General features: G+C 35.0%; 1 protein-coding gene across 3 annotated transcripts in view; it reads left to right on the forward strand.

Moving 5' to 3' along the window:
- Positions 1-19,476, forward strand: part of GRM7 (glutamate metabotropic receptor 7) — an 874,508-nt gene that overhangs the window by 414,444 nt on the left and 440,588 nt on the right. For all 3 annotated transcript variants that reach the window (XR_010337226.1, XM_064361953.1, XM_012471019.2), the window contains exons 3-4: positions 1,558-1,699; positions 8,698-8,852. Coding sequence is in view for 2 of the 3 variants with exons in the window: in XM_064361953.1 (XP_064218023.1) it covers positions 1,558-1,699; positions 8,698-8,852 (297 nt within the window). In the remaining variant the exon portion in view is untranslated. The remainder of the gene's footprint in view (positions 1-1,557; positions 1,700-8,697; positions 8,853-19,476) is intronic.

Genomic DNA, 19,476 nt, shown 5'->3' on the forward strand with positions numbered 1-19,476 from the left:
GATTTTAGATGCTTCTTCTTTTCTAATGTAAGCATGTAATGCTATGTTTCCATCTAAACTTTGTGTCAGCTGTAAGTTACAGATTTTGATATATTGTACTTTCATTTATATTTAACTCAAAATATTTTTAAATTTACTTTGACACTTCCTCTTTGACCTATGGGTAATTTGGTAGTATATTGTTTAATTTCCTAGTGTTTGGAGATTTTCCTGTTATTTTTCTGTTATTGATTTCTACTTTGATTCTGTTATAGTCTGAGAAAATATGTTATTTCTATGCTTAAAAATTATTTGTATGGCTCAAAATATGGTCTATCTTAATAAATGTTGCATTTGTTCTTGAAAAGAATATGTGCTCTTCTGTTGTGTGGGTTGTCAATTAGGTCAAGATGATTGATAGTGTTGTTTGATGTCTATATTTTAAAGAAGGACACACAGGTGATTTCATGCATGCTGTAAGTTGAGAGCTACTTAGAGTGAGCTAACACTGGTTAGTATTCTAGTGTAATGGAAGCTCAATTTTATATTCGATTTTATATTTGTCTATGTTTGTGGAAGCCTAGAAGCTCCCACCCAGTTGTCCATGTTCTAGGAGTGAGCTTGTTGATTACAAATATCTCCCAAACATATTACACATTAGAATAGGGGTTTTTTACCTGTCTCTGCCCCTGGGTCTTGTGCTTCTTGGATGGTTGTTGGGATTTTTCTACAAATATTTCCTCTACCCTTTTCATCAATACTGGCTTTTCTCTAAGTGTGTTTTATAAAATGATACTAAGCAAGAAGCAGGGAAATAAGATGTATACACATTACTTGGTAAACTGATGCATATTTCTCCATCTTGAAATTCATAATGTCAATTAATATTATAATAGCTCTGACAAGTTTGGAATTAACACATTTCTATTCCTCCCTTTCCCTAACACAAAATCGGCAATACTAAATACTTCATAAAATTTTTAAGAAGACTAAATGAGATGACATCTGTAAAACACTTAATGTTGACTTGGGCACATAGTATGTTGTCAATAAGAGTTTGTTATTATGTTCTTTGTTTTTGTTTTATTCCATTTATTCCACTGGAGTTGATCTTTAAAAATAGAGATGGGTATAAAGGTAACAAAAATTTCTGGCAATGCAAACACCACAAAAGTCACAGAGATACACAGAGCTACCTGTTCTAGTTTCTTTATTGTAGTTTACCTTTTGTAGTGTTAGTAAGGGCTATTGCATTCATTTAAAAAATCTTCTTAAACCCACCCACTTTTTTTTCCTACCTAAACCTGCCTCCTCAGAATTCATATCATTGGTATTGCTGGGAATAATTAGACATTTGTAAGCGTTCTATGAAGAGAATGATGTGCAATACCATGGAAAGTGCATTTAGTACGTTGTTCATACTTGGGACTCAGCATGATGTCTTATGCCTTCCTCGCTCAGCAACAGCATCAAGGAAGTACTGTGCATCCAGAATTCAAAATCTCCTCCTCGTCTACCTTCCTTAGCTCCTTTGACATCTTGAACATTATTGACACTATGTTTTCTTTTCTTAAACAGGCGGACTCTGCATTGCCCAGTCCGTGAGAATCCCCCAAGAACGCAAAGACAGGACCATTGACTTTGATAGAATTATCAAACAGCTCCTGGACACCCCCAACTCCAGGGCCGTCGTGATTTTTGCCAATGACGAGGATATAAAGTAAGAATAACTGGTGAAATTTGTTAATATGCATGTTGCAACTTAAGGAGAGAGAAAGATTAGGCTGCTGGCTGAGACGAGAAAAGATAGCATAAGATCAAAGCTGTAACTATGTAGCGGCAAAGTGTGTGCTTGGCTTCTACCCCAACACATATAGCCATAGTCAACCATGGAAGGAGTAGTATGTTATGGTCACTTATTTTCCCTCTGTTAGCAAAATAAATGTGTTTAATTATTTGTAAAAAACAGGAAAAAAAACCTCTAGAACTTTTAAAGGTGCTTTTATTTAAAATCTTTTTCAAATATATTAATAACAGACTTTTATCCAGAAAATGGTTCTCTTAATGTAAAAGAAAAATGTCTTAAAATTCTGGTTTTATTGCTAGTACCTTAATTTCAGTATGCTCAAATCAAAAACTTGTCATACCTCTACATTCTCCAATCCACTTTTTATTTTTTCTTTTCAGACCTTGATCATTCTTGGACTCAAAAATCTGCTTGTAATCTTGACTTTCCTTTTTCCCTCGTTCCTTGCATTGTTGATGAAGCCACATAGAAGCAAGCTTTGACATGTTTCCACAATGTAAATGTCTCCTGCTTTATTTTCTGACCACTACCAACCTGGTCCACAGTCCTTATTTTTAGAATTTTTAGGATATCTATTTTTATATTTTTTATTTTTAGAATAAACAGTAAATAAACATGATTACAAAATTTAAAATAAACATATAATCTCCATCTTGTCCCATAACTAAGTTCTCTCCAGGTACAATAACCAATTAAAAGTTTCTTGTATATCCTTGTAGAGGTGTTCCGTATATATACTAAAGGGATGTACGGCTTGTATTTACACAAATAGTAGTAGAATACTATGTGTATTCCTATTCCGCACTTTGCTTATCATTTTACATGACAATCACTGAGTATCACTACCTATACATCTACTCAGTCTTTTCAATAGACAGGCAGAATTTCATTTTACATAAGTACTGTAATTTCTCTAACTGTTCACTTATTAATTGACATTTAATTTGGATTACAGACTATTGAAATTATAAATAATGCTGCAACTAATTTCCATTTGCATAAATATGTATATAAACATAAATAGAAAAATATGTTAATCTACAATGTATTATACAATATATAAATTTACAATAAAGTGATATAAACATATAACATGCAAATATACTATATATCATATTTATAAAATAAATTCCTATTTAAAAATTTCTAGACAAAGATATGTCTCTTCTTAAAAATATATAAATATTGTCTCCCAGAGAAGTCATGCCAATTTACACTTCCATTGGTGCAAAAGAGCTATTTGTGTGTGTTTTAAATCTTTGTCTATCTTATAGTTCAAAATAATATATCACTGATTTGAAGGTGAATATCTTTTATCAAGGGTAAAGTTTAATGACTTGAGCCCTTAAATTACTGCTTGGATTTTTCCGTGTCTTTACCACCAGTGTCTCAAACCTGTCTCTCGCCCTGCTTTGTGTATCTGAGACACTGCCCCTGAATCCATCCATCTCCCAGTATAAAACTCTGATCACTGGTGTGGTGGCAGGGCTGTTAAATGAAAAGAGTTTTGAATTTGTAACTGAGGATTATTTGCTACTTAGATAACAGGCGCTGTCTGACCTTGGGCAAGTTCCTCCCACTGCCTTCCAGGTTCTTTGGCCCTCAAGTCTCCTACCAATAAAATGATCATCCTTTAGAGTTCATTTTTGGGTGATCTGGCTGTATCACTTTCTAGTCTTATTCTATTCCAAATTCCTTCACATTTTGCCTACTGCAAACACAGTGCTGTGATATAATCTCCCTCCCAGGTCTGCATGCATTCTTTTCCCCCACCCTGGCCCACCTTTCCTTTCCTGCTTCATCACCTCAACACTATCTCTAGTTCCAATCTGAGGGAATATATCTCTGATCAACGTTACTTTGGAAAATTCTTCATACTCAATCAGTTTCATTGTTTATGTCAATGGTGTTGTTTTTATTGTTGGATTGTTTAATTCATGTATGTATTCTTCACTAGTCTGTAAACATTAGGGCAGAAATGAAACTGTTTCCAGCTTGCTTTTATATTCTCAATAACTGTCCCAGTGCTCAGGACATAGTAGAAGCTCAATAAATGGCGTTGAACAAGTGAATGGAATTCCTAGTCTAATGCTTCATATTTAATAATTTAACAATAAGCTTCTTTTTCTGAACTTCATAGTGATTTAAAATGTGGTCTCATTTTTACAGTTTAGGCCTCATCTACATTCATGCAACTCTCTATCCAAAATGCATAACTCTGACCTTCCAATTTGTTCTGATTACTTCTCCATCATGGTCTTTGCTCATGATGTTTTTTTCTCTCTATCTAACTTATGTCTTTTCTTCAAGGTCTATTTCAAGCATTCCCTTCTCCAGTTGTGAAGAACTGATTCTGATTATGATCATCCCTTAAATGTATCATTTCTATCCTTACAAAATTCTCTTAGGGCATTTTCCCTCACTTTGTATTTTAGGTATCTACGAGATTTTTGTTTTCATTTTACTCTTTCTGTTCCAGTACTTTAAAAAAAAGTTCTGCTAATACCATTCTTTCTCATAAGTCTTTTTAATACCTATTTTACACTTTTTCTAAATACGTAATGCATTAGTAAGATTTGCCTTCATGTTTATTTTTAAATAGGTTGCACAAGACACCTAAAAGATCTACTGCAAATAGTTCTGGTGACTAATTGTTTATAATACTCTTGACTTGCAGGTAGTGTGAGTTTTTCATGTTTGGATGTAAAATGTGTATAGTCCTTTCAATAATTATGCCCATTCATTTTACATTAGGCTTGTTTGTGTGTTAAATAGTATTTTATATTGTCATTCATAATAGTGATGACAATTGTTATTCTTGAGCACAGTACTAAAAGCCAACAGCATATAAAAATTTCTTCTAAAACATGATCTTATACACACTAATGTCTGAAGTCTACTGATAACCTGTAATGTTAACGTTATTTCTTTGTTTGGAAGATTTACACTGTAGATGGGGAAATTTGAGGTTTCTTGGAACATTAACTTCAAATACTTTGACAGAGGATAGCAGTGAGAAGACATTAATACCAACATTTTAAAGCTAAGATAAGTGCTAAATCAGTCATGGGTATTGATAATTTGGATTTTAGACAAGAGTAGATTCTTTTTTGGCAATAATTTATTCTGATTATAAAAGAAACACATGCTCGTTGTAAATCCACTGGGAAAGAAAGATTTTTTAATTTTTTTTTAATAAAAGGAACCCTTACGTTTTACTTTGCCCACAATTTGCTAAAAAAATTAAAGGTTAAACAGAGAATAATCACAAACAATAATTTTAAATAATCTTCTATAAAACCTGCAATTCCAACACTCAGAGATAACTGCTAATAAAATTCTGATTTAATGTTTGCAATAATTTTTTTATCCATATGCAAGTTTTCTCCAACAGAATAAAGATGACATAGAATTTTATGTCATTTTTTGCAATTCATACTATTTTTGCAATTCATCATTGATTAATCATTTCCTATCACACGTATTTTTAAATGCTTTAATTATATTTATCCTTATATCCCCTAAATTTTACACAAATATATTAAACTGAACATACTTTTCTGTTAATACCAATTTTGACTGTCATTTCCTGTTTTACTTGGCTTATCCCTACCTTTTTTATCCTCTTCGAACTTCATCAGCACCTCCTCAAACTTGTCAATAAAAATTGTATGCCATTCCATATTTTCTGTGATTTGATATGATTCTCTTCTTTGAACTATGCATATATACACATATACAGGCAATTTTTGGTCAGCTTTTGTTCTATGAGAATTAATCTTTTATCATGTATTTAATTTTAATTTTCTTTTTTAACATCTGGTATCTAGTTTGATACTTTGTGGAAATCGAACTAAGTATATTTTTAATTGCTCTAGAATTCATCCTTTGGGTGTATTGTCATATTTCAAACCAGTTTCCCATTGCTCTGTATTTACGTTAACTGCGGTAATAAACATTTTGACAGCATCTTTGATCATTTTTGTATACATTATCAAAGTGGTATGTCTAGGCCAAAATATAAATATTTGATTGTTCATTTTTTATGAAAATACGTAAATGACTAAAGCCCTTTTGAATGAAAAACATTAGTCTCGTGTTCCACCTCACCATACTTTCTGGTTCTGTTCTCTTGGCAGTTACTTTGATTCTTTACACTATTTCTTAGGTGTTATCTGTATAATGTACACATTTTACAACTTTGGAACTATTTTAAATATTGTCTAATTCTTATGTTAAATAGAACTTATATCATTTCTATCTCCCCTATAATCATAATATTCTATCAGGTTTTCATTTAACAAAAATCAGTGTTTACATTATTGTGATTATGTATCATGCACTATAGTGTCAAGTATTTTTTCTATGGTATATTTTGGGGGGGAGAATTTATTTTTTGTTTTATGGAGTTAATATGACAGTCTTCATACTTTCATCATTATCTTAATATCTTTTCTATTGTTATAGGCCTTTCATTTTCTCCATATGTTCATATATAACATTATCTGACTTGCCTTATTTTTCATGAATACTTCTTTCCTGAAATCTCCATCATTCTGTTTAATCTGGGTCATCATTTGAAGAGTTTATTCATTATTCATCTTACTTTCTCTTTTGTTTCATCACTTCCTTTTTTTTTCTGGATGCTAACTGATTTTTATTCTTGGTTTATTTCCTCATTTTGCTGGTGCATATCCTGTAGCTTTTTTTTAAAGATAAATTAAAGGAAAACTCTTTTGTGCACTTTATATCTAAAAATATTCTCATTCTGCCTTTACCCTTAATTAGCACTTAGTGTGGTAATGTGTGACCTCATATTTTTATTAATAAATGCATCATAACTGGTAAAGAAGTGATTTACAACAAATAGCTTTGGTGACTAATGAGTTACCGAACTCTTAACTTACAGGGAACTTAGGGTTCTAATTCCATCTAATTGTGGATGGAAAAATCTAAAAGAGTTACTGAACAAATATGCAAATTCTACTTGTACTGGGATTCTTTGTGTGTTAATATTAAAATTCTAGATTAAAGTCTTTTTGTCAGAATTTTGAAGCCTTTGCTCCATCATCCATAATCTTTTCTTTTGCCTCTTGAGAGGTTAACAATATAATTTCTTATTTTTCTGCAGGTCTTCTCATTTTCTCTCGAAGAGCTTTTAGAACATTCTGATTATTTACAGAGATTTTATATTTTGTGATATGCTTGAGTTTCCTCCCATTATGTGGTTGAATTATTAAACTTGAAAACTTAGATTTTCAATTTTTTGGATTTTTATTCATTACAAATAATATTTAAAGATTTACTCTATTTTCTGTGTACTTTTTTTTCTCTTAATATTAGCTGGATATAGGTCTTCCTGGATTGATTATTGACAAGAGGAAAAAGAATCATTTCTTCTTAGTTATTTTCAAACTTTTTGTTGTTGTTTTGCTATATGGAGAATTTTCTTCACTTTGTATCTATGCTAATGTAATTTTCATTTCATATTTTTTAATAAGAGCTGTTTCTCTTGGCCACTTTTTTACTATCTTATTCTTGATTACAGATATGATAATTCTCATTTAAATGTGTTTATTATTTTGGTTTTTTCCATATGTTGTCTCTGCTTCACCCCACACATTTCTTTTTCCTTGTTAATTTTTCTGTTTGATAATGGAGATTTTCCTTAAAAATGAGTGTCTTCTGGCAATTCACATATAAGTAAGGCAGTAAAAAGCTCTGTGCCCATGGGAGATGCATGAAAACTGATGGGGTTCCCGGGGAATCAGATTAGCCATTCCATTAGAGGACTTCTTTAACAATATCTAGAGTCTACTTTTTAATATACATCAGATATTTACAGAAAAATTGTTTTCTGCCTGGGGTGACATACCCCTGGTTCCCAGCATTTTGTGAGCAGAAGTTTAAGATTCCTAGAGTGTCTTAAAATTTCAATTTCTATTGTACTGACTTTTAGTCATTCTCTCCTAGCTCCAACTCCAGGTTTATCACACCATATCTTATCTACCTTTTACCATTTTGGTGTTTACAATATCAGAACCTATTCCTTATGCTTTTTTTTTTTTTTTTAACTGCCATTTCCTGCCTGGAAGAAAAAGGTGTAGAACTGGCTTTTGCCACCTTATCCACAATCATTCACCCTATCTTCCTGCATTTGGCCCTGTAGCTCTGTGGTGCCTGATATTCCCAAGTCCTGAGAGACACACAAATCACGTATCTGTGGTCTTACCCACCAAAGGGGCTTCAGTTGTAGTTGTAGTTTTTTCTATTCTACAAATGCAGTTACATCTCATGAATCCCCTCTTTCAAAAATACTATTGCAATAACTTTTTCATTAATAACTAGTTTCCTTTTTTATTTGCACTCCTTGTCCTGATTATGTACATATAATAGTTTTATTCATATACAAGTTGTAAACTTTTCCTGTTTAACAGAGTTGTTTATTGTAGTAAATAATTAACATATTTAATTCATAATTATATTGCTTTTCAGAGACAATATATACCACCAGCAGTGAATGAGAGTGCTCATTTCTCCAGCCACAAGCCAAAACTCATAAAACAAACATTTTGGCCAATATGAGAAATGAATTTGGTACCTTGGTCTAATTTGCATTTCCATCTTTTCTAACATATGTAAATATGTATCTTCACCTTATTGGACACTTGTATTTCTCCTTTTATCTTTTAACGTTTACTATTACTTGCTCATGTTTCTCAAGATGCTTTATCGTTTTTTTGTTTATAAAATATCTTTATATATTAGGGATATAAATTCTTTATCATGTTTTTTGTAGTTATTTACTTTTTGAGAAAGAATAGTACCTTTCCTTTTGCCAACTCTTAATATACACAGGTTCAGCTGATGTTCTTTATAATTAATATAACTTTCCATATTTCTTTCCACAGACAGATCCTTGCAGCAGCCAAAAGAGCTGACCAAGTTGGCCATTTTCTTTGGGTGGGATCAGACAGCTGGGGATCCAAAATAAACCCACTGCACCAACATGAAGATATAGCAGAAGGGGCCATCACCATTCAGCCCAAGCGAGCCACGGTGGAAGGTAGGGGTTTCGTCAGCAGCAGGTTTGCTGAGAGGGGTTCTGGTGTCATGATGAATGGCCAAGCATGTGACTTTTTGGGGGTTTACCATTTTTACCAAACTCATGCAGGTTGATTCAAACTTGTAGCCATGAACTGCAAATGAGGCCACAAACTTGCTCTGTTCTTTTAGTTGAAATCCTCCTTTGAATAGATCATATTATTCTCATAATATCACCATTAGCAATTATTCTTTTTCATTCTTGCCACAGAAGCTTTCTGAGAGGAGAGCATTATCGTTAATAAGAAGCAAAATAATAACACATCCAAGTGTGTATAAATGATCTACATTTTCCAAGAGAATACTTTCCCTTTGTAATGCATCCATTTTTTTTTTTTTAGCAGAACTGCAAGAATCTTTCCCCTATTACCTCTCAAGGTCCCTTCCAGCTCAGGGAGGCTATAACACAGCACACCGCCTCTCTCAGTCACCAGCATCCCCTCACCTTCCCAGAGCGTTTTCACTCTCTCCTTCTCTTATCTTTCTAAATTTATGCCTCTTTCTTTGCCTTACTTGCTACTACAAAGATATTTTAAGAGGTAGAAGTATGAAAGAATATCTGTTGCTACCCTGTAATCTAAGAAAATTTGCTGATTATAATTTATGTTATTCTCTAATTCGGAAAGAAAAGTTATTTCTAAAAGAAGACACTGTGTAAAGAAAAAGGAACTCCTCTGCTAATAGCCTGCTTCGTGTTCCTTTTCTGATGGGCCATTTCTCTAAAGATTCTCTAAAACATGCTTTGCACGTTAAAAAGAACTCTATCCTTTCACTCAAAAAGTGATCAAATATTTGCATTTTCTATTTTCTCTCCACTCATATCTAATTAATTATTCTCCCCAGAAGACTGCGTGGTCTGTGTAGGCTTTTTAGACAAATCAGGTTGTGGTTCTGTCACTGTTTCCTTTCTGTTATCTGGCGGAGATAAAGATCCCATGAGTCACCCATGTTTCCATTGGGAGGCTTTGAATTAATTTCATTCCCCAATATAGATCCAGAAAAGATTGCCTGTCTTACAATCCAGACCAATGCATTTCCAGGTGAGTTGCAAGAATGAAGGACAGTATTTTAACTATCTCCATTCCTTGCACTGAAAAAGCTGTGTATCTACTGTGTGCCTTGCTCAGTGCTAGGAGTCAGGAAAACAAAAGATGAAGACTCAAAATTCTCACCCTCAAAGTATACAGAACTGAGTGAAGGTGTCAGAGAACAACCAATGACTACATGGGAAACACAGAAAGTGAAGTACAGAGAGCACAAAGAGAGAGTTACCAAGGAAGTTTTCTTAGGGTGTAATGTTGTGGTTGGGGAAGATATCCTTGGATGCGAGAAGTGATAACTGAGAAGAAAGTTCCCTGGGAGATGAAGAGAAGTGAAGGAACAGGACACATTGGGGAAAATACAAATAATTCTTTCTGTAGCGCAGTCCTGCACTCCTTTCTTCTTGAAATCCTTCCAGTTCTTTAAGAATGTTCGTACTTACAAGACACTAGGGAGACCCTTTTCTCTTCTAGAGTATTAATTGTTGCTACACTGTTTGGTTGATTGACTTCTATTTTGAGGGTTTCATCTTAGGTGTTAATTTTGCATGGGAGCCATCTGTGGCCATCTCACCCCAACCAAGTCTGTGTTAGAAGCTCCTTCCATTCGTTCTATGGCATCCCACACACATCACTTACTGTTGAAACTACCTCTTTACTTGTCTCTGTCTAGAAATATCTCTATTGTGCACCATCATACTCCCAGCACATGGTTCTTCGCTGAAAATTGGAGGTGCTCAAACACATTGTTCAGTGATCATATGTCCAGAGGGATGGAGGAATCGCAGATCATATGAAGATCTGGCACAAAATACATTTGAAAGTGGGCCAGAAGTTGCATTGCAAAGGGTCTTGAAAGCTATACTAAGGAGTTCGTACTTTATGCTGAAAGTCTGAAGAGTATCTGAGTGTGCAAGATGTGATGGGGGGATGTCAGAAGGATAGAAACTCAGGTGACTCTAAGGAGGGGTGAAGGGCAAGAGTTGGGTGAGATTCAAGGCAAAGTGAGAACTTTCAGGGCTTCAACTGAGGTCCTCTCTTCTTACTGTGGATGCCGTGTAGACACAATGCACATACTCCGTGGTGATTAACCCCTGACGCCTGATATTTTAGGGAACTCACTGGGTTATCTCAAAGGTTTCATAAATTACTGAGAGAAAATACTTTTTTCATGTAAATATAGAAATATACAAATTTACAAAATCAAAGAATAGCATCATGAACTAGCAAAATAAAAATTATGATTCCAAACAATGAAATTGGAGAGAAATGTTATTAAGAAAAACAAGACTAGAATGTGATGGAATAGAAACAGTTCATACGAAATTTTCTAATCTCACCCAGAGAAAAGTGAAGACTTTTTGTGGCCATGTAAAAAAAATGCTGTGGCTTCCAACTAGCCATATTGACTAGGTGCATGCATTTTCTACAAAGAGCAACCAATCTTTGTTCACTTTCCTAGCAAACAGAACATTAAGTGGCTATGCATTTATAGTGTCACTTCTATGAAAGTAAAAAAAAAAAAAAAAATGTATTCAGTTGTGCCAAAGCTTCTGAACAAAATTATGAAATATCCAAAATAAAGCTATAAATGGAGCAGAGCCTATGTGCGCAAGTAAGTTTTTCTATCCTGCCCTACAGCCATTTGCTTGTTTTCTTGTCTGTATCTCTTCATTTTTTTTCCTGTTTCGCAGAGGTTTCATATTGAATTATGCTGGGCTAGAATATTTTTCAAATATTCATGATACTGCTACATTCCTATATGTTTGACTACGTTGCATGATGCTGTATCCTCAAATGTAAGGGAAAAGTCATTCTGTAATCTACCTTTTTTCCCTTTAGATCTATATCATGACTATGTTCAGCAAATATCTGGATTTTTCCTGACATTTTCTGAGTATACATCAATATAACCAGAACTTGTGTTAGGCTAAAATGCTGGCAAATTAATTGCCTCTTTGACAGTGGCCTTTATCATCTATTTGTACTTATTCTCCATTTATGGAAAAAAGGGACTTTAATGTTTCTTTACCAAGGTGTCATTTCCCCCCTTTCGATTTAATGATGAAAAGAGCCCGTTCCTGGAAGGGTGGGCTGTGGTCCGGCTGGCTGCCTAGTGTTTATGGGGAATGTCTCCAGAACTTGGCAGCACTCCTCCAGCTCCTGAGCCAAAACACTTGTGTAATTTTTAGTTTGTCTGCATTGTCTGATGAGCCAAGGAATCCCTGGCATTTTCCTCTCTCATGTGTTGCCCCATTAACTAGACTCTTAATAATCCTCTCCAGCATCTAGTGAGTCTGCAGAGTACTAATGGCCCATGTCGCCTTCAACTCTTCATCCTCCAAAGTGCTCTGCTTCTCTGAGAGTAGGCTGTCCTAGGCGTCCTCTAATTACGGCCAATAAGGGTCAAGGACCAGCATCTTTTCATCTCTGCCATACTCATTAACATTAGGAAGCTAGTCTAATGAAGGGTATATTTTCAAAGCTAACTGTAATGACTCTCACAATTGGTGATGATTTTCAAATGGGTTTATAGAACAGCTTGGTTATGAATTAAATCTGCAATATATATAGGAATAGACAGACAAAAAATACTGTGGACCGAGCATTAAAGAACTAGCTTTAAAAAAAAAAAACTCATGATTTTTACTTGTGATTGAATGAATTCTTTATTTTTCCTAAAACTGGAAAGATCAAAGCTATGAAGATCTGAACTAAAATATTTCTGGCTCCAATTTAGATATGCTCTACTTTAGCTTCCCTTGATTGCCTGCAATTTTCCACCTGTGTCACAGGGGTTTTCTAGGTGAATGGGCAAAAACAAGAAAGAAAATATTGCCTTGAACCACAATGCTGTTTCTAAACAATACATATGCCTTTTGGCCCTATCGCCTTGTTTGATAAGAGAGCAGTCAGATACTGCATGATAAACCTACACTCCTGCTATTTGTGATAGAGTGGGTTTCTGTCACTTGCAAACCAGTCTACTTGAAAAAATATGGTCGAAACCGAACTACTAGAAAATATGGTTGAAAGCTTCTTTGGGGCCTTTTGTGCCACTTTTTATGGTTTCTGAGTTATATCCTATCCAAGTGCCATTTACCCCACATCATTGCCACTCTCTTTTTTTCTCCCTTTTCTTATTCCTCTCTCAAGAGATCTCTGCATTCTCTAAGCACCATTATAAGTCTCATCTACCCTCCCATGCTTTCCTTCCCTCACCACATCAGTCTCGTTCCACATCTCATCCTCTCAGATGTGCTGTGTCTATTCCACTTTGAAGCATCTGTCATGTATAATTAATTACTCTTTATGAACAAGTGCTGGAGGTCAAGAATAAGAGAAAAGTCCTGATTTCTCCTCCTCTATCGTTTACTAATAATGAAGTCATAGCAAGTTTTCTCTTCAGAAGCTTGTTGATGAAAATAAAGGACAGCTGAATATTGATGAACCTAAGTCATATCTCCCTCAAGCTCTGTTTAACTGTAATCTTTAGTAGCTTTTAGGGCACTAGCACCAGTGCTTTGGAACTTTCTAACAGAGGGCAATATGATGAGAGATACGCTGTCCTATACTTTGCCACAGATGTCTGAATAGCTCTCATACCACTTTCAGTGTCTTGGCAACAGTACAAAGGAGGGGGTTCCAGGATCAGTAGAAAACGTGCTACTTGGCAGTATCTTGGCAATGTTACTGTGGCCAGAAGATCCCAGAGGAAGAGAGCAGTTCCTCAAAAGAAAGGGAGAAAATCAGGGGACTCATTCGAGAGAATGAATGTGAACACCCTTTGGGGACATTCTTGCAAGAGCCATGTGGGAAAGTGTCCCTGGGGCTTGGTAGGGTATAGTGATATTATTCCATTTATTCCTGCAGACTGCAGCTTGGTGACATTCCAGTTACTTCTGGGAGACTGTGGATTTGTCATTTGTGACTGATGCTCTTAACATTCTCTTGGCCTTTTCATGTTGGTTTGAAATGCCAGATGCTGACTTATCCAACCTCTCTGCAGTTAGAGGATGAGCAGGTGATTTAATCCTGACCATTGGGATGTATAAGGACATAATCTGAGGAAACTTCATAGAGATATATTAGTCCCTTAGGAAAAAAAGAGGCAGGTTATTAGGGCAACTAAATAATATTTTATCCAAACCAGAACACCTTAGAAGAAAAGGGCCATAAACTGTGATTGTCAAACCAGGATGTGTAGTGACCCTTCTCACATGGGAAAAACTCCTACCTTCTCCTCCTGTTTTTAGTGTTATCATGTGAGGACAGGATACTTGGAGCTGCTGTAGCCATCTTCACAGAAAGGAAGTAATATTAGTATCAGAGGAAGGCAGAAAAAACAGATGGGAAAAGCAAAAAGCCTAGGCCCATGATTGCTGCTTAAGCTGTCGAACCAATCCTGCAATTATCTACATTGGTATTTGTTCTTATGTTAGAAAAATTACTGTTATCTTTAAGCCACTTTTAAGCTGGATATTTTATTATATCCAGCCTAAGGTATTAATAAAATACCTGTCTTATTCACTTCTGTATACCCAGCACTTGAATAATACCTGTAAATTAATGGCCTCTCACAAGATATTTGTTGAATAAATAGGCTTTACAAAATGATGATTTTTTAAAAATATGGACTATAAAGTAAGTCATATTACTGTAGAGTAAAAGTTCAGATAGCTTCAAGACAGATTGTTGCTTTTACTATTAATATATATTCCTATATTTATCACCACAGGTAATATTATTTTGGTAAATTTCTATTATAAAGTGAAGCTATTTCACATGCCTTTTTAATAGAAATTATGAACTATGTGAAAATATCCATGCAAGAATTGTCCCTGAGGTAAAATATAAACTAAGGAATACTTTTGCAATCATGAAGTCAGTACAGCTTGTGGATCATTGAGTGGCAACAAAATTGTAAAATGGAGCAAGAGAGAGATTTAATATTTTAAACAAATACCCTTTGCATTGAAATTAGAAATGTATAAATATTGATATCTTAAATTTTAATTCTGAATAAAAAAGCAGCATGCCAGTGTCTTGATAAAACATTACTCAGGTCTAGGGAATTTGACACCAGTTTTATTACTGGGGAGTGTTTCACTGAATTGACACATCTGACCCTGGGTAGATTTTTCCCTTAAAATCATCTAATACCTCACGGCTTAAAATCATAAATTTCATGTGACCCTTGCCCAACTGAGAACTGAGTGTGTGTATAACGTGTGCTCGGGGTTACAAGATGGTTCATCCAACTATGTCAGCAGTGACTTTCTCCCTAAGTTGTCATATCCACATGGCAATATACCATCCCTCATCTTTCTCCCACTCCCCTAAAAATTGATTTCATTGTCATCACATCATCATTAGCATCTCCACGTTTTGCAAAGTCATAAGTAATGGGCTGTTGGATGTGGAAGATAACATTCATCCAGTTCACGAATGTTAAATGTCTACTGTTTGTCACACACTGACTATGCTCTATTGCTGGTGACCACAAAAGAGAGATCTTTGTTAACTTAGAGATTTACACTCTAGCAGAAGTAGACAGATGATAATCAATAGGTATAATACATAAGTAAATTATATACAATAACAGGAGGTGGTAAAAGCTGTAATTTGTACTCTTTATTGGTATTTTATATTTTGCTTATATCTTTTTTTTTTTCCTATTCTCCCTTAGTTCTTTGTCCATGGTTTCCTGTAGCTCTTTGAGATATTTAAGATAATTGATTTAAATTCTTTATTTAGTAAGTCCAATGTCTGGGTTTCTTAATAGAGTTTCCGTTTTTTTCTCCTTTTGAATAGGCCATATCTTCCTATTTCTTTGTATTTTTAAAAATTTCTGTTGTCAAACCTTGGCATTGGAATCTTATGATGTAGTAGCTCTAGAAATGGGATTTCCCACCTTCCCTTTAGTGTAATGTTCTTGATTGTTGAAGGCTACAAGCATCTGTTTAGTGACTTTTCCAAACTATTTCTGCAAAGATTGTATTCTTTGTCATGTGTAATTACTGAAATCTGTTTCTTTATATTCAACTAGCGTCTTGTCAGAGATTTCTCTGAATGTTAGAACCATTAGAAAGAAAACAAAACAACAAAAACAAACAAACAAAAAATCACTCCCTATCTTTGCCGATTGGCCATGTGCTGGGACACTCCGTCAATCCTTGGTTAGGCCCCGCGTAACTCTGCCTTATCTTTCACTTCCTGCTTGCACTGACCTAGGTCAGTCACCAGTGAAAGTTCACAGTCTTCTCAGGTATTTTCTGAACTTACATCCTGCCCTGGACATGTATGTGAGTTTCTAAATTCTCTTTTATACACAGGTGCTTTTCAATGCTCTCATGTTTCAAAAGAACTATTTCTGGCTTTTACTCCTAGTCTTAATACTGTATGTTGCATGCCTCAACTCTAATCCATTGCCCCAGGTGGCTGTGAGTTTTTCATTCACCTCACAATGTTTTCAAGAAATGCCTGACTCTTTTCTACCCTGAGAAGTTCTGAATGAGGTGAAAAAGAAACAAATAAACTTTGCCCATCCTTCAGGTATCCCCAGACAAGTTAGAACAGATAAACACAGTAATTTGTGAATAAATTCATCGTTATTCCCTCCGGAACCCTGTATTAGGATCCCACAATGGGCACATTGGCCTCTGTTCTCAGGGCTATTGCTAAGCCTGGTAGGCGGTGGGACAATGAGAAGTAAAAACATCACAAAGCTTTCCCATCCTATTTGTCTTTTTCTTGATTTAGTGTTCACTTGGTTGCTGTAAACCTTTGACTTTTCAGCTTTCTAACAAAATTGGTTTTGACAGTTTATACTTGTTTTCAGTATTTCTGTGGAGGGACAGGTGCTTGGAGCTGCCTACTCTGCTATTTAGCTAGCATCACACCTGACAAGTGCTATAAAGTAAGAAAAAGTAAAGCAGGAAAAGGGAGATCATCAGTGGTCAGGGGTGCTGTAATTTTAAATGGAGTGGTCAAGATACTCTCATCAAGATGACTTTTGACAAGTGATTTGAATAAATACAGGAATTATGCAAGTATCTATCTGGGAAAGAGTGTACTGGGTCTAGAAAACAGTGCAAGGGTCTTAATGCAGGAGCACGCCGGGCAAGGATGAGAAACAGCGCAGAATCTGGTAAGCTGGGACAGAGTGAGGAAGATGAAGTCAGGATGTAATAGGAAGATCAGATCTCACGAGACCATGCAGGTGACTGCAAGGACTTTGTTATTCATTACGAGTAACTTAGAAGACCTTTGTAGGGTTTGAGCACAGAAATAACCTGATCCATCTTATGTACTTAAAGGATCATATTGGCTGTTAGGCTGAATATAGAATACAGAGTAAGAAGAATAATGTCTAGAAGACTGGTAATGAGGCTGTTCTCCCAAAAACAAACAACAACAACAACAACAACAACAAAACAATGAGAGATGATAATAGAGTAAACCAGGGTGGTAATGGTGATGATAACAAGATATATCTGAATTTAAAATATATTTTGAAGCTAAAGTCAACAGGTTTAGGACAGGAAAAAATATATAAGAATGATTGCAAGGTTTTTAGTTGTGTAACCCTAGAGAGATGGAATTATGATCAGCTGAGATTGAGAATACTGTCATTAGAGCAGGTTTTCAGGGAGCAAACAGCAATGCCAATTTTGGATGTGTTGAGTTTGAGATACTTAAATGACATCCGAGTATCTATCCAAGTATCTCAGTATCTGAAGGTAAGCGATTAAGTAGGCAACTGGGTATATAAGCCTGGAATTTATGAGAGACATCTGGAGACAAAATTCAATTTTACAGGGCCTTTGAAATATAGATGATTTTTAAGTAATATAGAAAATAGAGAACCAAAGAACATTTGCTAGAATATTCTGTCATCAGGAGGATAAGAAAAAGAGAAACCAGATTGGCCAGTGAAGTAGAAGAAAAATTAACGTGGGTATAATTTATTGGAAACCAGGTTAAGTAACTGTTTTTAGATTGGAGCCATTTAATCAGCTTCATTAATGTACTGCTGCGAAGTCACATAGAAATACTGAGAATTGACCATTCAATTTGACAAGTCTCTACATCATTGGTGATTTTTACATAGATTACATATGAGTGATGGGAAAAAAGTCTAGTGAAGCGGATATAAAAAGGAAAGAGGTGATGTATCTACAGTTAACATCAACCCCTAGAACTCCCACCAACTGCTTCCAAATTTTTATATGTGCATACCACATGCTTCAAGGAAGGAGAACTATAGTCATCTAGAACTTTTGAGTATGTTTGAAGAATAGACCATTGTAAATGACAAAAGTCATAATTATATAGAATAAATAATACCATTCTGTAGAATACCAAGTTAATTTTTCATATGAGGTCATATTAAGACATACAGATTGAACAAAAACTTAAGAGAAACTTAAATGGGGCAGGTATTTTGCTATCTTAACAGCATGATGCAGTTTACTTCTAGTCCTATAATCACCATCAATTACTCTGTATTGCTAAATAGAAAGAAAACAGATTGGTTTTAGAGTTAAACCACATCAGTTCCAGTGTTGGTTGTGACAAAAACTAGCTAGAGTCCTAAGTAGGCATGGAGAGATGTTTTTTGAGTCTATTCCTGTGCTGTCATATAGAAAATGAGTGAACAGGATTAAGTGACTATTGAGAATGTTTCTTCACCCTAGAATTCTGATTTTCTACTGCAAAAATACACCACCACCACAAAATTGTGCAAGGTAGACAAAAGAACTTGAACGATTGCTGTTAAGAAGAAGAGATGAGGGAATGAAGAGAAGGAATTAGAGGTTTCATGAAGTTATGGGTACAAAAGAGTTAAGATGATTAAACAATAAATTTAAGATTTTCAAGTACCTATCTTGATATTGTTCATGTGGAGGATAAACAGCGATGGCATTATTAGAGGAGAGGTTGAAGAATAACAAGAAAGAAAGCCAAGTAAAGGTGAAATCTAAAATCTGAAGCTGAAAAAAGAAAGCTACAAATTGAGTAAAGAAAAGGGGGAAAAATCACAGACGTCTTAACATTTTGAAATGTCCTATCTTTGGAATCAACTGCTGCCAAAACAAATTGTTCTGAAAGTTGTCCAAAATCTATCTCTTTTTTGTTATTTTTTTTTTAAATCACAAGGACAAGAAAACAGTTTTCATCTGTTTTTACCGTTTAGGAAAGCAAGAACTTGGTCCATCCCTGGGGAGAAGGAATTCAATAGAGACTGAGGCTAAGGCTTTTCTTCCTTGCAAGCAGTAGGTCATCCCAGGAGCTTGCAAACCCACCTATGGGCTATGAAGAACTGTACCTAGTGCAGTAAGAAAGTGTAATTAGTTTGGATTGAGTGAGAACAATAAGAAAGAAGTGCTTGAAACTATTAAGTTCAGGGCTTAATATGAAAGAAAATCAGTAGAGGGAATGGAAAGGGCCATTATTAGCCAAGGGAATGGCTGGAAGAAAAATCATTTATAAATTCGGGAGGTTGAAGGGGTTTTTTTAATGTTCTTTAACAAAAATTAGATA

Source organism: Aotus nancymaae, unplaced genomic scaffold, assembly GCF_030222135.1.
Source record: "Aotus nancymaae isolate 86718 unplaced genomic scaffold, 86718_ANA_hifiasm-v0.15.2.pri h1tg000046l, whole genome shotgun sequence".
Lineage (NCBI taxonomy): Eukaryota > Metazoa > Chordata > Mammalia > Primates > Aotidae > Aotus > Aotus nancymaae.